The sequence below is a fragment of the Penicillium verhagenii genome, assembly GCF_028828195.1.
Source record: "Penicillium verhagenii strain IBT 33310 chromosome Unknown utg000012l_segment0_segment0, whole genome shotgun sequence".
Lineage (NCBI taxonomy): Eukaryota > Fungi > Ascomycota > Eurotiomycetes > Eurotiales > Aspergillaceae > Penicillium > Penicillium verhagenii.
In genome coordinates, this window is record NW_026643176.1 from 326163 (window position 1) to 345948 (window position 19786).

A 19786-nucleotide genomic window follows, 5' to 3' on the forward strand; every position below is an offset into this window, starting at 1 on the left:
TAGCAAGTAGCCAGTCAAGGTTAAAAAGTTCAATGCTAATGTGTTCCAACATTGAAGGTTGGACTGTTGTGGGGATAGCTGTATATATACCTACTCTATATCACAGGTGCGCCGACGGACCCCCGTGTGCCAGTTTCTTGCTTAGGTCCACGGGTCCAATGTTGGGTGGTGTGTAACCGTGTATTTACTTACTAGCTTCAAATGTTGACTTGGCCTTGTCATTTTTGTCAACTCAGTAAGTTTAACTAAATGACTCAGAATTTTCAAAGCTGACGAAAGAAAGGTAAAAACCAACATTGAAGTGAGTGTTGATTGGAGCATTGAAGCCACTTGCATTGTTTTCGAGTAGTTTAGTAAGAAGCAGATCAGCCCGCAGCACTTGAGAGTGAGTCACGCCCCGAGATAAGCCATATCGAGCTGCATACCGTATTCGCCTTAGTGCGGGGATAAGAACATAGTAGAATTTGTGAATTCACAAATTGCACAATTGATTTGAGGAATCGAGCTGACACCTATCTTTGGAGTCGTAAAGATGACAAGAAAAACCGAGATCCACAGTCCAATTACGGAAACTGCTTCCAAGGTTATTTCTGCGACGCAGTAAATAGCTTACGAAATTCCGAATCACGCCCCAACAAGACGTTAGGCGCATCGAACTCCACCACTGCTCCCTGCCGCAGGAGGGCTACCCCATCGAAGCGCTCAATATGCCGCAACCGATGCACAACTGCAATTACTGTCTGTCCCGCACATTCCTGTTCGATTATCTCCAACATTCGGACCTCCGTTTCCCAGTCTACGTTGCTCGTCGCTTCGTCCAAGATGAGAAGTGGACTCGGGCTGGTCAAGGCCCGGGCGAGTGCCAACAGCTGCTTTTCGCCGTATGACCAATCCAGTGCGTCGAGGTTCGCATCCAGACCACCCTTTTCGCGAATGGGTTCCCATAGTCCCACTTTTTGAATCGCTGCGATAATCTGCTCTTCCGACAATATACCCGTGTGGTCGAAGCTGTCGCGCAGCGTGCCAGGGAGAAAGAAGGGATCTTGTGGGATAACCGTAATTTGTGTGCGGAGTGCGGCGGGATGAATGGTGGAGATATCTACTCCGTCGATGGTGATGCGACCCTCGGTGACTTCCAACATGCGCAAGAGGGACATAATGAGGGAGGTCTTGCCGCTGCCGGAAGGGCCACAGACGGCAATCTTTTGCCCAGCGGGGATGTGCAATGAGAGGCCAGAGAGAATGGTGGAATCGTGGGGACTACATCGAAAGCGACCGAAGAATTGTCAGCATTTGTTCTTGAGATGAGACCAAGGATGATTTTGCCTCCTTGCTTACCCATATCTGGCGTCGACATTCTCGAACCGAATCTCTGCACGCGCCAACCAACCTGCCTCTACGCCCTCAGACGCTTCGGTCGGCGTGTCCGTACTGAACTCCTGCAGGCGCGCCACTGCCCCGAGCGAGATCTCCATCTGGGTCCACGACTCAATAGTTAGGTTCAGGTTCTGACTGATGGAGATGACAAGAGTCAAGGCCACACCGATTCCACCAGCGCTGAAATGATGTTTCAGTGCGGTGATGATTGCGACGAGAACCACGGCAAATAGCATGACTAGCAAGTCCAGCGCCAGCTTGAGGCCCTGCCTTATGCAGATCATCATATAGAATGGCTTCTGGGTGACGTCAAGCTTGGCGAGGCATTGCTTGTGAAATTGTGGCTGCCACTGCATGCTTTGGATCACTAACAGCCCGCTCACAGTCTCTTGGAACTGTGAGAAAAGAAGTGCCTTGGCTTCGATATCCAAGAGGCGAACTTGACGGGAGGTGCGGAGATAGCCGTGTTGGAGAACCCAGATCACGAGTAACATGAATGGGAGCGCGATGGTGATGTATTTGCCTACAACACAGATAATGATCAAGCTAACTACGCATTGAGCCAGTGCTAGATAAATGGTATTAGGAAAAGGATCTTGAGCTTGTGTGTTTTGTGGAGACTTGCCTTCAACAAAGTTTAATGCAGTTGTCGGGAATGCAAAGTCAATGAGTTGCATGTCTTCACTAAAACGGTTCATTATGCTTCCGGTATCTGTTTTCTGGAAGAAACCAAAGGGGGCGCTGGGAGCATTCAGTATTGGCTTCCATGGGCGGTTGAACTCTCGGCTTACCGTAGAACAGATTGCAATAGGTCTGTATGCAGAGCAAGCGAAGTGTTGCCAACAATTTCGATGATCAACATCCTACATGAAAATCAATGACTGATCAGTGCAAGAAAAAGTAGCAGTCTTACCAACACCCGGCACCAAGAGAAGCAATTGCCAGGAGAGTAATGACCGAATAGACACCAAGGTATTTGCCTAGATCCGAATTCGGATCAGTCTCATTTGCATCAGACCACCATTCTAACCAGATGGCTGAATACACAGATTAGTTTGATTGATTTCTTCACAGACAAATGGGCGAACTTACAAGAGAACTGAGTGGTGAAGCCATAGACGACCAAAAATGCCACAAAAAGGCTGACCTGCAGCAACCCTGCCTTGCGGGCGTAATAGCTGTAGATGGACCAGCTACCATCCCGCCTCCCCAGGTTGTCTTTGATAACCGTGGATTCGGAATCGATGTCTCCACTACTTGGCTGTCTGGACAGGGGCGAGGCTTCTGTAGTATTGTTGAGGCCTTGATCATCATCCGGAGCACGTACTTGGTCAAGTTTTTTATCCAGTTGGGAGACTTTATACTCGGGAAATTGGTGAATTAATTCATCGTAAGTGCACTGCAGGGCTTTCCGACCATTTTCAAGCAGAATAACTTCGTCGGCATATGGGAGTAGAGACCCTGTGGATTTTGCATTAACAACAGCCAACCAAGGATTATATCCTATACTCACGGGTATGTGTCGCGAGAACCACGGTTGTGCTTGATCGTCGCAAAATGCCATCCCGACCAAACAGACGCTCACCAACTAGATGCGTATTTTGCGAGTCTAGTCCACTGAATGTATCGTCAAGAACCATATTTGGCAGACGAGAATAGACCGCACGCGCAAGAGCCTTGAGTCAATCAGCATTCACTCGATCAACAACAATATTCCCATGCTGTGTTTCCTCACCACTCGCTGTTTCTGTCCTCCACTAAGTGATATTCCGCCACTCCCAGCCATGTAATTACTTCCCTGGGGAAAGTTGCTGATGTCGTCCGCGAGTCCACATGCCGAGATAGTAACATCATACCACTTCTGGTCCAATGCCGTCCATCCGGTGATGTTGTTCTGGATGGAGCCGTTCATAATCCAGGGGCTCTGCGGACAATAGGATATACCAGCGGGAGTAAGACGCATGGTGCCACTTCCAATCTGAGTCTGGCCCATGATGGTCTCCAAGAAAGCAGATTTTCCACACCCCACCGAGCCCACGATCATAACGATCTTACCAGTAGGTATGGACAGGCTTAAATCTTGAAGGACTGGAGGGCTTTCTGCTGTCCAAGATATGGATGCGTTCTGGAATGACAAGAATTTATTTTCGGATATCGGAATCTCAGAGGTCTTGACAGCCACAGAAACTTTGGAAAGTTCCATGTCGTTGCCGCTCTGCAAGTTGCAGGAACCTTTTTCAACCAAAAGCGATCCTCCACTCAACCTTTCTCGCATGCAATAATTCTGGATTCTGTCAAAGCAGCCGATAGATTGTGTGATTGTGGGTAGTGACTGGATGAACCCCATCAGAGGAGTTGTTAGGATGGAGATAAGAGACAGAGTTGTGAATGCCTGCGTAGTGAGAATTTGCGTATCGTGCTTGGCTGCGGCTATAATCGAATATACCAGGAAAACCGTATACGGGGCAAAGTCCACGGGAACACTCGCTGACCGTGAAAGATTAGGTTAGCACTTCAATTTTCACCTCCACGTTTTCTCTCTTATCCTGAAGTCTTGGAGCTCACATAGCATGACAATTCCCACGATAAGCCTTCGCATCCGTTTTGAGGCATCCAGCTCTGTCTTCCGATACCGAGTAATGATATCAAACAAAATACCTTCTAGTCCCAGCATCTTAACAGCTTTAATATCCCCTAGCATCGAAGTAGTTACTGCCAAACGTTCCTGTATATGACCCACCCACTTCTTCTGCGCAACTCCGCATTTGGCAGAGAGCGGGGTAGTAGCGAAGATACAGCCCACTGCTATGACGGCAGGAAGGACACAGGCAACATACACTTGCATCTCAAGTAGCCAGATAGCAATAACCACAGAGAAGAGAGAGGCCCAAAGCTCATGCAGCGACCGCATACTTGATACGATACGTGTCGTGTCAGTTCCCATCAAGGTGACCGCGTCCCCAGCACTGGAGCTGTTTGTAATCCGGAGTGCCAGTGTCTGCTCATGGATCATGGCGATCAAACCCGATCGGACGGTGGTTGCGAAGCGACTAGCCTCCCGATAATATATCGCCGTGGTGACAGCAAGACCCGTATAAACGAGCGCGTACCCTCCGACTAACGCTCGACCGTATCGCTGGGTCTCTGCAGTTGTCGGAGTACTCATCCAATTGATAGTGGCTGACAGCAGAAAGGGCTGGCAGAAGGTGAAGCCAGCTAGTAGAATGCGGGGGATAATGGCAGAGAGGAGAGGCCGATAGTATGCTCGGAAGGTGGCTTTGATCAGTCGGTACTTCCCATGAGACTTCAACCAGGCCTGTGACAGACGCTCCTCCGCCCGGTCTCCGAGCAACGTTGAGTCAACATCTGGCAGATCATTCAGGGAGATGATGGAGGTATAGCCGTCGCGGAATAGTGGGAGGACCCAGACAAAAAGATTACGCCCCCAGAATCCGTGAAAGATTTCGACTGGAAGACTCTGGTACTGTGGCTGGACGATATTGATTTTCCGAGCGGACTCCAGGACAGTGATTAATACAATAATCATGTAAATCGCTGTGAATAGCCCGCGAGGTATTGGAACAGAGGGGATAAGCCATAATGTACGGAAATGTGGTATGTTGAGAATAGATAGGGCCGAAAAATAGACGATGAGCGTGTCGGACGGTTGTATTGTTCGCTGATCCTCGAGAAAGGAAAGAACGATCGCTGCGAGGGTTGAAGCGACATTAAGCGATGCTGTTGCAGTAGAAATTTTGGTTTGCAGATCTGCGGTTCGCAGTTGGTACACTGTAAAGATAATTTGTAGGACAAGGAGCAGCAATAATAAAGCCTAGTAGTGTGAAAGAGTACTAAGTTAACCTTCTTTGCATACTTTGAAGGCATTGAGACAAATCAAAAACCTTTCGCACGTACCGATTTATAGATTGCAAGAGTGAGGGATTTGGACTTCACGGGCGAACGACCCAAAACCGCGAGTCGAGGGATAAGCCATAGTAAGAATGCAATGGACGGTAAAATGCTGAATATCGAGTTTTCAAATAACAAGGTGAAGTCGAATTCTCGACAGTTAGTATCAACTCGAATCCTGAATTGATTGTCGCTATTGACAGGACAAATGTTCGAAGCCATCCGATCTAAATATTTGAATGATAAATATTTAGCCGCTTTTGAAATTATTTTGATCTTTGCGGGGAAAGAGGCCCTAATTTATGGCCTTCGATCAGAGATAAGACACCATGTGCTTAATAAATCGAGGCGTTTAACTAGCCATAGCTGGTAGTAAGACCACTAGCTACTAGTAGAGATGTGCTGTGGCGGCTTTCACCCCGACGGATCCCCGGTGCTGATTGACATGGGTTCGAACGCGCAATTCCCAAGAATTGCCAATCAACAACACATCCAGCTAGAGCGTCAGCGACTAGTTTGATTTCCGGCAAGGCGGAGTTCTGTAGCATTTTTGCAAAAATGTCAAACAAGGCCGTCCAAGCGTTGGCGTCCTCAAATGAATCCTGGCAAAATGTACTTGAAGACTGAGCGTCGCTGGACCAGCAACTGATAGATCAGCCCACGAAGCACGGCAGTCGCATGATTGAGTCTAGAGTCGGTCGCTTGGCAGAAGAAGCATGATAGAAAACTGTTCGATGGCGTAGATATCAATATCCAAGTAATCGAGGATGCCGCAAATCAGCATTGTCTTGCCCTTGCCGAGATCTCCTTTGATCCATCCAGAGCAGAGTACCGTTAGGGCCACATCGCCACCCCTGGAAGTCTGAATGGTCTGGAACCTAGCTATATGCGTAGTATGTACATTAGGCCCCATTTGGTCTGTTGGACGCGAACCTTATCATCGTGCGGCTCAGTCAGTCGCAGATCGTTCCGACATTTGGTTGCACCGTCCGGAGAGTTGTCCGTTGATTTGTTTTGTCAGTGAGTCTATGACATCGTCTCTCGGGACCAGCTAATAACCTGCAACACATGCCATTTGCTCACCAGGTGCCATGGAGGCTTTCTTGGTGGTCAAAAATGGGGGAATAACGGACAGGAGCTCTTTCGTCTCTTCTCGCCCGTTCAAACCTTGGAATTTTGTTTTCTTGGTCAACTGGTCATTTAGGCTCCTATATACTACTTACATAATTGTTGATTAATATGACCTCTATAGGGTCGGGTATTTGAAAAAAAAAATCTTGAGAACAATTAGTGATAATTGACGAAGGAGTCAAAATTGCAGCACGTTTCCGTCAAATCGTTGACAACAAACAGATACGGTTCGTTCACCTTCGATCCGTATTTTACCTGTATTTTACCCGTATCGAGACCCGTATCGAGACCCACTGGGCAGCGTCACCACCAGTTATTCGCCGTATCGGTACCCCACAATTGCGGACAAGGTCGCTACTTGTTTCAGGCGTAAGATAAACAAAATCAAACGACGTATTGGAGTACGATACCAATAAAAATGCTTAGATTTTGTCATGTCCACTGTTACCGTGTAATACAATGCTCTTGACCATACTGTTTTCCAGAGTTTTACATTACAAGACGCCAAACCATTAGAACCTCCGGGGCTGAAGAGGGGCTCCATTCCAATTCTTCCCGAGACATTACATGTCAACATTGATCTAGGTCATCATTCTTAACGGACAAAAAGCCTTCGTTTTCACAAAATTCAAACTGGCCGAACCTGCCTTCAGTGTGACCTTCTTTACTTCAGAAGGGGTTAACCTCAGCTTAAACCTTCTGTATTCAATTCATCCATTCCAAGGTTACTCTGCCTCGAAGTCCTTCTTCATCTGCTCCTCAAATTTGGCCCACTGGCCCTTTAATTTATAAGCGGAAGCCCAATAATTTCCCTCCTGATCTTTTCCTAAGACGAAAAATCCATCGCCAGGCTTGATAGGGCCATGATTCTCCTGAACGTAAGACGGCCTGCATGGCGCATGTTCGCCTCTGGTGGCCTTGATAGCTGGGGAGAAGTCCAAGTCAAACAGACCGGCCTTGGTCCAATTGGAGAAGCCGACCTGAGCCATTGAACCATCACCGAAAATAGCAATGGGTAGACCATACCCAGCGGTCCGTACTGTGTTATAGTAGGCCTCGTGTTGAGCCTGCGTGCCTTGTGTATTGATGGCGCGCCGAATCTCCCGTGCAACCCGGCTTAAAGGTTTTGATATGACATCGTCTGCCGCTAGTAGTACATTGGCCCAGCCGTAGGCATTGCCGACATATGGGTGTTCGGAGGAATTCGGGATAAGATCGCCCTCGAAAGCTTTGCGGAGGGACATGGCAATGCATGCGGCAACCTGCAAGAGGTCATGAGTGAAAGACTCTTTTCGGAATGAGATTGCGAAGACATACCGTTCTGTTCGGATCCATGCCCATCTCCCCAATCACACAACGCAGGATCCACGCAGTGATGATATCGTTCTCTGTCAAGAACACATTCGATTCGTCTTGGCCATTGGCCACAGCCTCAGCGCGAAGCTCAGCCAGGGCCTTCTCGTGCTGAGGTTGCCAGTATGACTTGGGTACACAGACCATGCGATTCTCTTTCGCTCGGACCAACATATCAAAGCCGTATCCCAAACCCCATTTCAAAATACCTCCAATTCCAGCCAGTCTATCATAAAGAACGTGTTTCTCCTTTGCGGGACGCGAGCCCGTTGCAAATGACTCAAATGGATCAGTATCGTACGGCACTGGGGTGGGGATATCATCCTCCTTGCCCCAAAGCATGGCATTCCAGCCTTCAACGACATATTGCAGACCAAGTGCATCAAAAGCAACATGCTGCCATTGCAGAACTGCAACTGTCTTGTCTGTAAAAGAGTTGACTCGCAGCCCAAGCACAGGCTTTTCTGAGCCGAGGTAGTCATTGATACCGCCTGGTTTGCACCCAGGCCCCCATGCGAGGTCTTGTAACTGGTCCGGGTCGCTCACAATGGCAGGGTGAGTTTGAGGTTTTGGAATTTGAGATGCCCCCGGGTGCAGCGAAGCGGAAATTCCGTGATCGACGTGTACGAAAGAGATTGCTGGCCTTTCGACTGTGAAATTTCCGGGGATGTGCCATTCGATTGAGCCTGAAGTCTGAGAAAAGCAAAAGAACCGTGTTAGTGGGAATATCGCACTACCTAGCAATTGAAACTCACATTCTTTCTGAGACGGCCTCCCAATCTTCGCCATCCATCCCGTTCAACCAGGCGCTCAAGGGATTGTCGCAGGATTTCTGGGTCAAGAACTGCATCAAAGGCTAAAGACACAGCCATATTGTTTCCTTGAACAAGTGGGCTGTTCTCGAAGAAATGCAGCGGTAGCACATGATCACCTGGAATAGTAGCTTCCACGGCCTTCTGTCCAAGTAGTCTATTCATTTTGTCAAATTTCGACTCAAAAGATCATTGGAAAAAGAAAATTAGAATCGAGCTTGAGAAATAGAATCAAAAGATCAATGCAGGAAATATGCAATTAATAAAAAATAATGCAAGATCCCCTGAAAGGAATCAGTATCAGAGTTGGGTGCTTTTGTCATTTTCCATTGTGTTTCCTTTGTGCCCAGGGGCCAAATGAAGTATCCTAAGGCCTATAGAAGTAAGGTTAGTGTTGACAGGTCGCGCTAGTCTGACCCAGGTTGGCAGAGCCCCACAGTCACTAAGGGACCGGCACTCGAGTCTCACGGCCCTATTGGTCCTTGAATTCCCGTTAACAGGGATTTTCTCCGGCTCCCAGGCTAATGATATACTTGGCGAAGGAATTAGTGGGTTACAAGGCTGCTCGCGTGGCGAGCATTTTCTCAAACTTCGCTGTATTTTCTTGGGGGACAAAGCCTTTTCTTTTTAATTTACAAAGTGGATACGAGACGTTTATAAGACAAAGAACCCCATTTGAACCTTTTTCTTATGTAGATTGTCTCTGCAACTACTCCGTACTTCGTACACTCAGTAGCTGTATATGGGAAAATGGACGCAGCAGCAACGATGGCCACGACCCCTGGGATGCTACCCCCAGCCGGTCAAAGTTCACATTTCCACGAACCATACAATCCATTGCAGATTGGAACGGTCATTGCTTTTGGCATCACATATTTCCTTGCAACATGCTTTGTAGGCCTGGGCTATTTCCAAGCCATAAAATTGACAAAAAAGTTTGAGCCGGATCTGAGTAAGGCGTTAGCAATGTTTTTTTTTTTTTTCGAAATGACCATGACTCGCGAGCCAAAGACTAACACAAAGGCAATTCTTTAATAGTCGTCATCACGATTTCCTATGGAGTCTCGCTGTTCTATTTCGTCAGTTTGGTCAACTGTGAGTGAGATGTGGTGCTTTGGAGCAGCTTGAACTGTTCCGCTAACTTGAATTTTCGTCATAGTAATGAAGTACGGGTGGGGAAAACATTTATGGGATGTGTCTTTGGCCGATCTCGTCTCCTTCAATAAGGTGAGACTGTTTTCCGCGAAATGAGATTTAAACGCGTATCCCACTCACACACATTTCTTAGGCGCTGCTTCCCAACACATTGTCATATTTGATATGTCCATCCATTACCAAGATGGCGATCCTGTCCGTTTTATATCGCATCAACCCCTCCATGATATATCGTTCTCTTGTCGTGGCAGTCGGCGTCGCGATTTTCGCCTACACTTTGACGCTATGCACCATCACGGGCGGGCCATGCAACCCTCTCAAATCCGGAACAACGAAATGTCTGGAAAATGTCGCCTTGGCCCAGGCTGTGCTAAACATCGTATCTGACTTTGCTGTGGTGGCTCTGCCAATACCAACCATTCATCGCCTCCAATTATCCCTTAAGCAAAAAGTGACCGTCGGTTGTCTTTTGGCTCTCGGATCCGGGTCAGTTTCTATAATCCACCGTCCTTGTTACTACTTTATTGTCTACCAATGACCCCGGCTAACGCATTCCACAGGGTTGTTGTCTGCTCAATCGCACGCCTGCCCTATGTCATTATATTGGATAAGACCGAGGATCTCACCTACACAGAAGCCATCCTAGGAATATGGTCTCTCATCGAAGTTAACCTCGCTATTATCTGCGCATGTGCGATGCGACTCAAGAAATTGATCGCAACATATCTGCCACGACTATCGCTCTTCTCATCGGGGACGCGTAGTACAGCAAAAATAGCATATGACACGGAGGGAAGTCGGTTCCAAGCAAAAGGCAACAAAAGTCAACACTCATACCAGCTTCATAGTGTCCAGAAAGGGAGCACTGACCCAATATTCGGCCTCAGAGGTATCTCTGTGGACCGCACATATCAAGTGGATATAAAAAAGCTCCGACGGGGACACCAAGGATGGCGGGAGCACACACACGATCTTGCATTGATGAGCATATAGATCGACCTTAAAAATATACCATTATCTAACTGGATTGTAATAGATCAATCAGGAGATTTTTATCCATCAAAGTTTGAAAGAACTCCCTGTGGAGTATCAAATTTCTATCCAAAAGCAGTGTTCACCTGGTGCATCACGTCGTACAACAGTGGGACGGATAATTCTTTCCCGCAACTAAGTCATGGTTCCCATCCTGCAGATGTCCACAACTTATCCCCGCAATGAAACAGCAGCACTCTATATTTCATAATGAATTCATGATTTGACGCAAACAGGAACTTAGAAGCTTCCCCAATAATGCAAATCATAATCCACTCCACCAGGACGCCACAAAGGAGCCGGCGTATAGACCGGAATGGGAGAAGCAGCTGCGAATGAAGAAAAATAAAGTCAGTTACTTGACGTGGCAAATAATGAACGACGAACTTTGGAAGATACTTACTTCCATAGCCAGTACTTGGTAGAGCCCATGTAGGGGTGGTAGGAGCCACCCAATTGGTTGGAGATGCCGTAATTGTGTAGGTGCTGGTATAGGATGAAGGTGACTCCCCATCACTCAGAGACTCGATACCATCATTTGTCCCATAGCTATCATCTCCAGTACCAAAGATGTTGCTAATTTTGTTAACGACCGTAGTACCAGTTTCTGTCCAAACGCTGAAATCCTCAACAGTGACGTTTGTAGCAAATGTCAGATCATTCGCAAAAAAGTAAAGTGGAGGACGTGTAACTCCATTCGCAACAGAGCCGGAGAAATTTTGGAAGAGCAGATTGCTCAGGGTGACCGATCCGGTGTCAGGTGTATAGGTATTCTGCCAGTATTGGTCGATATCCAAGCCGTACAGGCTTGCCAAAGACCGGAAGTTTGAAAAGGTAACGTTTGTAACGTAGCCGGACCCTCCGGGATATGTCTTGATGAATGCAATGTTGTTGCCCTGGATGATGCTGATATTACGTGCCACCTACTGACATTTTAGCTTCAGAAGAATCTTTCCAACAATTGGGAGAGGTTGTGACTCACGATGTTTGATATTTCGGCGGAGACATTCAAACTTCCAATGGATACACCCGAGCCTGCTTGGTTGCATACCAAATTCTCAACCAAGGCGTAGTGAGAGGGACTTTTCACTGAAACGCACTCATCACGATTGGTCACCTTTTCACCCCGGTTAGCACCCGCGGCAGATTTTCTAAAATGCAGTCAAAGGTGCTTACCTCATTGTCATGGATCCAGTAGTTTGTTCCAATAGCGTCGATACCGTCGTAACTACCCAGGTTCGCCCCACGGATGGTCAAATGATAGACTTCGACATTGACAGCAAAGTCGAGGACAATGTGAAACTTGGGACTGTCGACTAGAATCAAGTCATGAATCGCAGCGTCGGTCGGGGAGATCAAACGAACTAAGCGAGGCCGATCTGTGCTGGAGATTTGAAACTGTGTTAGAACATCAAGACTTCACATGTTAGATCCGTTGGCCCACGGGAACTCACTTATCAAGATTTCGATATATATAACCCTGTCCTTGGATTGCGCCTTTGCCATTGGCAGAGTAAAATTCAAAATCAAGAGCTGCACTTCTGTCAGCATGAAATGGTATTCAAATGAAATCACAAACAGATGAGGGAAAGTGTTGACTGACCGTTGACAATGACAAGCACATCTAGCAAAAATTTAGAATCGCCCTCTCCGTTGATAGTTGCATTGATGGCCTCTGTGCCTGCAAATCCGTCGAGTACCAACTCACTGGAAATGGTCCAGTTGCCACCATATGTGGCAGTGATAAGCCCATCCAATTGAAACGCCCAATTTGTGCCATTACTGAGAGTGACTCCTCGCCCAATTAAGTACTCTCCTTCAGGAACAATCAGTCGGCTGCCTGGATGCTTGCGAACGCAATCCGAGAACGCGGTTTCAAGCGCAGTGGCAATATCTGTGGTGTTTCCAGCCTTTGCTCCATAATCAAGAATGTTGCATTCGATCCTCTTGTCCTTGAGAGGAGTTGTAGGACCAACAGGGCCAATGAGCTGACCCACAGTGAGAGGGGCCAACAGGGGTAGTAGGAGAAGGTTTATGAGTTTCATGATTTTGGAATAGAATACCGCTGCCACATGAACGAACGAATCTTTGAAGCGTGACGCGCTGCATTTTTATAATAAATCAGCTCTCACTATTGATTGATTCGAGCCAATTCAAAATAAATTAGATCCGGATGTCGTCAACTAGAATGCCATTCGCTTTCTTAAAGACGCCATAATTCATCCATCCAATCCGCACCTGTATTCGCGCTGCGCTGCATAATGCAAATGAAAGCCAATTTCCTGAAATAAATTAGTTTAAATCTGAGACTGACGTCGAGAATACCCGATTTAGAAATTTTGCCAGGGCTCTCTATAAAGGAAAAACGGGACCTGACGAAAAGTTGATGTCCAGGTACTAGGATTACGAATTGGCCCTGCAGATGACAACATTGTCAGTAGATAATTAACCGAAGGCGGGATATTCAAAATTTAGCGAGAGCGACTGTTTTCAATGATCGCAACATTGAAGTGATGGATATTGAAATCTGGGAATATTTCAGCCAGTTTGAATTCAAGCACATCATCGTTATATGAAATTGCGAGGATTTGATCCCTATTGAACATTTCCAAGGGAAGTTTCTAAATTGGAAGTTGACCATATAATAAAAGGTGGACAAGAAGAAGGGGTGTTGAGAGAAGTGATCGAAAACAGAGAGCTAGAAGAGGTGAAAGAGCGAGTTGGTAGAAGTTACAAGCATAAGCTCCAAAATAAATTAAAACGAACATTTGAAAGCAACAAGAACATTGAAACCATTCAACACTATAAAAGAAGGTAGGGGTTACCACAAGCATCTATGGTGATGGACTGCGGCGGCCGATAGAGGCCATCCCTAGATCAAATCCCAATTTCAACTTTCCGACCGGCAGAAAGGAAATTACGAGTAATTCCAAATTCATATTGGTTTTTGAACTCCATTATGCTCAGGCAGTTCAGCGCTGCATTATACATTAAATCCTTGAACTCTATCATATATTAGTAATGCTATATTGTATTCACTACTTCTCTTTCTCTAGGTAAATTATCACAACAACTGGCAAGAAAGAGAGGCTGAGATCCTAGTCATATAATCCATTCTTAAGTCCCTTCTCAAGACTACATACTCTCAAGTCTACTCTCAAGTCTACTCTCAAGTCTTTTCTCAAGTCTATTCTCAAGTCTATTCTCAAGTCTATTCTAAAAGTGACCCGTATTTAGATCAAATCCCTTAAGATAGTATTCCTATATATGATAAATACAATACAGGCGGGAAACAGGGCGGTGAAGTTAGAAACGGAAATTGAGATTTGACCTAGGGGTGCTATCGGCCGCCATAGATGGACAGTATATATTAGACACATGTGCATACATACCAGTTGACTAGTAATTTAGTTAATGCTTAGGGGGTATTCTTGGTAAGCGTAGTAAAGCGGGATCACCACTTAGAAATCTCCTCCCACTGCTATGGTCTTTATCTTTCTCTCCGTCTTTTGCTGGAATCAGGGAAAATGTCATTGCTTATCATTCCTCGAATAATACAGTCAGATTCAGACTCTCAGCTTCCTCACCACATGTGCAGTCAGCTGGATACCCTGAATCCCGAATACCCCACTTGACCCGCTGACGCGTCCTGACGAGTCACGACTCACGACTCACTTCCCCTCACCTATGCATTTTCAAGTAGGGAAACCTAGCCGACCGTGAGGATTGGGGGTTGACCTCAAATTCCTTAACCTAGGATGCTTTTGAGTCGCACAATCTGTGATTGGATCATAAAACTGTGCGTTGGTAGACGTGTTCACTTTGAATGGTTCGGAAAATACAGAAAAGAGCCCTTGAAGTTCTAGTTCTGGTCAAGTGTGGTTACCATGCAGGCTATACCATGCATAAGAGGCGTTCCTCTCGGGAATTGAGACCCTGAATCTCGAGTCCATTTGGTCTATGCTTTTTGAGCATACGGATGGACATGGTCAGCGCATCGAAAGAATCCGGAGAACCTCTCTTGTCAAAATCCATCTCATTCAAACATCACTCAGCCACTGTGCACTTTCGTCGCAATGCCCGACAACATAGACCCAGAGTCTCCCACTGAAAGTTTCTATCCACTGCGCCCAATCTTCAAACGATACAAATCAGTTTCGGCCGTCGATGTGAAGCAATATGTATTGCAATCCAAATCCTTGTCCCTACAGGAGCTAATGATCAGCTCAGATTCACCAGGGCTTACCCCCCACGCCTGCAGAAGCCGCTGCAAGGATTTACAAAACCAAAGAGGGCGAACTGCCCCCCAGCGCCCCCAAGGGATCTAAGAAGATTCTGACTGCTGCCACGACCTATCTATCATTTGGAGATGAGGAAACAACGGCGACGATCACGGAGTGGGGTCAACACATGCAGATCAGCCGGTATCTTGGCAATGGCTCCCCATCCTTGTACACAATGGACCATGGGGAACTTTCAGAGCCTGCCTTGGGAGCACAACGTAGGTTGGACCTACTCGACATGGCCGAATACCGATTCGGCTTTGGTGCAGATCTCGAGGTGGATTCAGATTCAGTCCTCCAGAGTGAGATTACCACAAGCTGGCTTCGCAACCGATGGCCGCGAGTCGTCATCCAAGAGGAAAAAAAGTGGAAGCTTGTGCAACAGTGGGTTGTCTGTAATGGAGTCGTCATCCAGCAACTTGTGCTACAGAACCTACAGGACGAGGACCTGAAAATTGAATGCCCCGTTAGATTGAATATTTTGATACGCGATACAAACTTTGTCGACACAACAAGGGAATTCAACAAGGAGGGTGATGATAAGCATGAAGAGGGAAGTGGGCCCGGAGGCTACGGATTTGTCAAAATTCATGCTCTCTCACAAGGGCAAGAGAACACAAATGAGGACAGCGATGCGGTAGCGGCCGTCATTGGTCTGTTCATAAACGGAGAGGCAATCGCCAAAGACGAGTTTGAAGTTGGAATAACTCGACGGATTCCAAAACATGGCCAATTCCAGCTGGTGTGTGGTTACAAGCTGGTATTTCTGCCGCACGACAATCTAGAGTGGGGGCGCCTAGTATTGAACTCACAAGATGTGGATATTGATAAGTTCCTCACCGAGACACAGTACAAAGACGACATCCCAAAAAACCACTTTCTATTCGATCGTGAGTTCTTTATAGGGAGAAACGTAGAACATATCCTTTCCGTGTGTATGATCCCCACTACCGACCGCTCTGAAGCTGGCGAAGACGGAGCAACGATGGAGAATGATACCATCGCACTAACGTGCGGCGACATGTCGGGTCATAGGGTCTGCGTGTCAGCAAGCTTGTAGGTACTCACCCACTCAAGCTCTCGTTACAAGATCACTATTCTCATCTCTAATAGCTTCGCATTCAAATTTCTGCTTGGCGTTGCAAGGGAATTAGATCACGGCCATCCTCTGCGAGATCGCATCAAAAAGAGATGCCTGGCGCATCTACGGTGGGTTTTCCAAGTCAGTCAACGACCAACAGACGGGAAGTTCGCGCGGAATTACTGGGTGAATGGCGTTCTCATGTCAGATTCCCCCCAGCTTCTTCCAGACAGCCCGACGGATACTCCATTCCAACTGCTCAAGGCTTATGAATTTTGGAACTTCACATCGGAGGAACCTGAGAGTCGTGCAATTCTTGAAGATCTCCTAGGCCGAAAAGAAGACAACATTGGTGTCCAATGGCTAACTGCTCTTGATGGAGAAAACAAGCGGGGCTTTTTTGCCTGGCCCCATGGACACCGGAGTGGCATTGACTATTTCCGGTTGGACGATCACGTCTGGATCTGGAATGCCATACGTGCTGTCGCTGCTATGAACTCTCTGAAGGCTACTAGTACCAAATCCCCACTTCCGAAATGGGAAATCGAATGGAAGAATCTTATGCGTACATATGAGCCAGGAAGGGTTAAGAGGGAAATCATCCAACGTTTTACCACCATCAATGATCCTGCTAAGCAGCGAATGCTGGCGGTGACGCGTTCTTCACGTGAAACAAGATTCGCGTTCCATTCCCGGGACACAGCGTTATTCTACGAGATCAACAGTGAACGGATGTTAGATGGAACCGATCCACGGTGGTACAGTGCTATGGAAATTCAAAGGCATTTCTTTTCAAATCTGGAGTGGGGCGAGACAGAGAATCCATTATATCACGGCTTGAATATTCTTATGGCCCTGCGAGGCGTCCCACTATATGGGGCTGATGCCGATAAGCTGTTTCAGAGGTCAAAAGAGACCATTGAGAATAGTATACCCATCAATGGCCTTATTCCAGATCAGCTGGACGGTGCCGGTGGAGATGAAGGACCGCCATATCATCGTGATTCTCTACTACATATACCATTTGAAACTCTGTATCTGCTATCAGGCCCCGGGAAAAAGGGATCGCCGGCTTCTGCACAGGAACTAGAAAGCCACAAACCAGAAGATGGCATTCAAGATAGCGCCGCACAACGCCTGGAAAGAACAGTCCCATTCAACGATAAGATCGATGAGAAAAATATCATCAACGTGAAGGAGGAGTGGCTTTACAATTATCCCGATTTTCTGGATTTCGACCCTTCAGATTCCATCGAGGAGCAACTTACTGAGGAGGTTGAATGGAACGAGTCCCTATTGGTTTTGGGGAAAGAGATTCAAGACAGCTGGCCCTACATCTCTTTGTTCCATATATTTCAGGACCTTGTCCTTGAAGCGATATTCTACTGGTGGGATGCACGAAAACCCGGCGATTGGGAATACAAGCCCTGGAGCCCGCCATCATCTGAGTCTCAACATCTAATGATTGACGTTCAAAAGAAGAAATCTCGAGACAAGAAGGCCCTCCGCCTTGACACACGTGTTTTCCAAAGTAACGAGATTGATGACTCATGGGGACGCTTGAAGGAATTACGAGACATTAACAATGCGAAGAAGAGATTGCTCTGGTTCCTGAATGCACCAAGGGACTATGCACTCATGTGCTACCTTGGATCCTCCCCTTCAGAGAGACAACAGATTCGAACTTTCTTTAACAGGCATGTAAACTATGTCATATTCGTCGAAGATAAGACGAATCGAGTGAGGAACCTCTGGGAGACAGAATTTCATTGCGGGTTCTTACAATTGATCAAGAAAGGTGACCATAGCTTGCCACCCGCGACTTGTGAAATGTTGCGACCTGCGATGGACAAGCTACCAGAACTCGATGACTTCAAGCTCGTCCGCGCCGCAGTTAGTTTCCGATTTTGTGGTGATTTCTTTGACCGCTTCTGGACTTGTCACTTCATTGAGAGCTACCCTGGAGAGCGACCGGAGGGTGATATCAAGGCTTTTTTTAGTCGAGATAATAAAAGGCTAGAAGGCCTGTTCTCAGGCGGTAGAGATCATGTCTGGCAGCAACGGAAAATTCTTGAGCTGCTCCTTTTCAACCGCATCCTCGCCCAGATAAACGTTAGCACGCGAGGGATCACAGACAGGATTCGGGAAGAGTTGGCGACCAAGAATGCTGTGCAGAGCCACGGTGAAGAAAAGAAAGGGTTACTGGGCCCCTATGACACGGCAGTCTACTTCAAAACGCTGAAGAAATGGGCATCACTACATGAGATGCTCGAAGTTCTGGACGACGAGCTGGGCAGAATATGGGAAAATGTCAATGCCTGGCAAATGAGGGAACAAGATCGGCGGACAGAGCAGCCAAGGTGGACAAATAATGATGAAAGAAAATACCGCGATGCTCTCAACGCCGTTTTTCTCTTGAGTCAAAACGCTGAACGAGAGCTGCATGGCGAGCGGTCAAAGGTGGCATCCTTCATCAAATCTTTGCAGTATCAGAGCGAGGAGGCCAAAAACAACTATGATCGCCACATGACCGAGCGCAGTTTTCAGCAGAATGACAATGTCAAGTATTTTACTTATGCGACTGTCATCTTCCAGCCCCTGGCATTTGCTGCCAGCATCTACAGCATGCAGAGTTCGCCGCCAACAGAGGTCCTACAGCACATGGTGATATGCTCTGTCGTTGCATTCGTTGTTCTTCTAATAATTGTCATCTCACTCCCATTCTTTCTGCGCCCCAATCAGCTCTGGCATTCCTTTCTTCAGAATCTTGGACCCGTTTTTGATGGGGCTGAGCCAGTCATTTGGTGGTTTGGAGCAGTGGCAGTCGCCGCTGAAAAAGGGTTGTTTTTCAAAAAAGGTGGGTTTGCTTTGTTCAAATACCTTTGGTTCGTGAGACAATCATCCAAACCAAATGTACAACGGAGTGATGTAGAATCTGGATTGAAAATTGGCCACCAGTCAAAAGCCACAGTTTCTTTCCGACAGGCGGTGACCACCTTCGCAGCGCAAGAACCCCTGAATGGGACTGTTGATTGGTGGCATACTCAAGCCCCTGACGCGAACAGTGGGCTTGGTGAGCTTACCCGTATCTCGGTGCCTTGACATTGTTATGGTGGCCTTCTTTTGGCAAATTGATCTCATTTCATATATTTTTTGGTCTTACCACATTGTTTACTTTTCATATATTGATTCTTGTGTCGACGCATTTATCTCATATTTTCCACCTCAATTGGGTATTCTGGCGATTCGAGCAATGGCTGGGTGAGTATCCACCCGATTCCCGAACTACCCGAACAATACTGACTAGTAACGACTAACCATCAGCGATAGCCTATAGGTGATAAGTTGATAACATAACTAGGGGAACAAGACGCTTACAAATGCACTTCTACAAGTATTTCCCCCGCATCTCTTGTGCTATCATTCACGTTTTTTCCACTTCATGCGGTTTGCGTTTTTCTGACTAATATTGCGACTGATGGCGCGTTATCCATTGCGTGCTACTAGTTACTTATCACTCCAACCCCGCCTACTAGCCTATCCTATCGGCTATTTTTTTCTTTTTTTTGGAAATATAAACGACGTGGCATTCCTGTATCTTTAGAAGGCCTAGTCAGATCTCAAATCAATTGGAAGCTCTTTTCATCTTAGTC

General features: G+C 46.9%; 6 protein-coding genes across 6 annotated transcripts; 3 read left to right on the forward strand and 3 right to left on the reverse strand.

Annotated features, from left to right (window-relative positions):
* Positions 1-584: 584 nt before the first annotated feature.
* Positions 585-4924, reverse strand: N7466_010787 (ABC transporter integral membrane type 1; the record flags this gene model as incomplete). The annotated part of the gene is made up of 8 exons (XM_057170176.1): positions 585-1260; positions 1339-2118; positions 2169-2240; positions 2291-2414; positions 2470-2838; positions 2891-3053; positions 3113-3864; positions 3943-4924. 8 exons carry the CDS (start codon positions 4922-4924, stop codon positions 585-587), a joined length of 3918 nt encoding a protein of 1305 aa, XP_057015908.1.
* A 2218-nt stretch (positions 4925-7142) lies between these two features.
* Positions 7143-8747, reverse strand: N7466_010788 (uncharacterized protein; the record flags this gene model as incomplete). The annotated part of the gene is made up of 3 exons (XM_057170177.1): positions 7143-7679; positions 7735-8463; positions 8526-8747. The coding sequence occupies 3 exons, from the start codon at positions 8745-8747 to the stop codon at positions 7143-7145; spliced, it is 1488 nt and encodes a 495-aa protein (XP_057015909.1).
* A 1174-nt stretch (positions 8748-9921) lies between these two features.
* On the forward strand, positions 9922-10730 carry N7466_010789 (uncharacterized protein; the record flags this gene model as incomplete). Its single annotated transcript, XM_057170178.1, has 2 exons — positions 9922-10223; positions 10298-10730. 2 exons carry the CDS (start codon positions 9922-9924, stop codon positions 10728-10730), a joined length of 735 nt encoding a protein of 244 aa, XP_057015910.1.
* A 279-nt stretch (positions 10731-11009) lies between these two features.
* On the reverse strand, positions 11010-12814 carry N7466_010790 (putative rhamnogalacturonase; the record flags this gene model as incomplete). The annotated part of the gene is made up of 7 exons (XM_057170179.1): positions 11010-11098; positions 11173-11692; positions 11752-11886; positions 11946-12078; positions 12135-12167; positions 12224-12302; positions 12373-12814. 7 exons carry the CDS (start codon positions 12812-12814, stop codon positions 11010-11012), a joined length of 1431 nt encoding a protein of 476 aa, XP_057015911.1.
* A 2413-nt stretch (positions 12815-15227) lies between these two features.
* Positions 15228-16112, forward strand: N7466_010791 (uncharacterized protein; the record flags this gene model as incomplete). Its single annotated transcript, XM_057170180.1, has 1 exon — positions 15228-16112. The coding sequence occupies one exon, from the start codon at positions 15228-15230 to the stop codon at positions 16110-16112; it is 885 nt and encodes a 294-aa protein (XP_057015912.1).
* Positions 16113-16334: 222 nt separating this feature from the next.
* On the forward strand, positions 16335-19235 carry N7466_010792 (uncharacterized protein; the record flags this gene model as incomplete). Its single annotated transcript, XM_057170181.1, has 1 exon — positions 16335-19235. The coding sequence occupies one exon, from the start codon at positions 16335-16337 to the stop codon at positions 19233-19235; it is 2901 nt and encodes a 966-aa protein (XP_057015913.1).
* Positions 19236-19786: the final 551 nt, after the last annotated feature.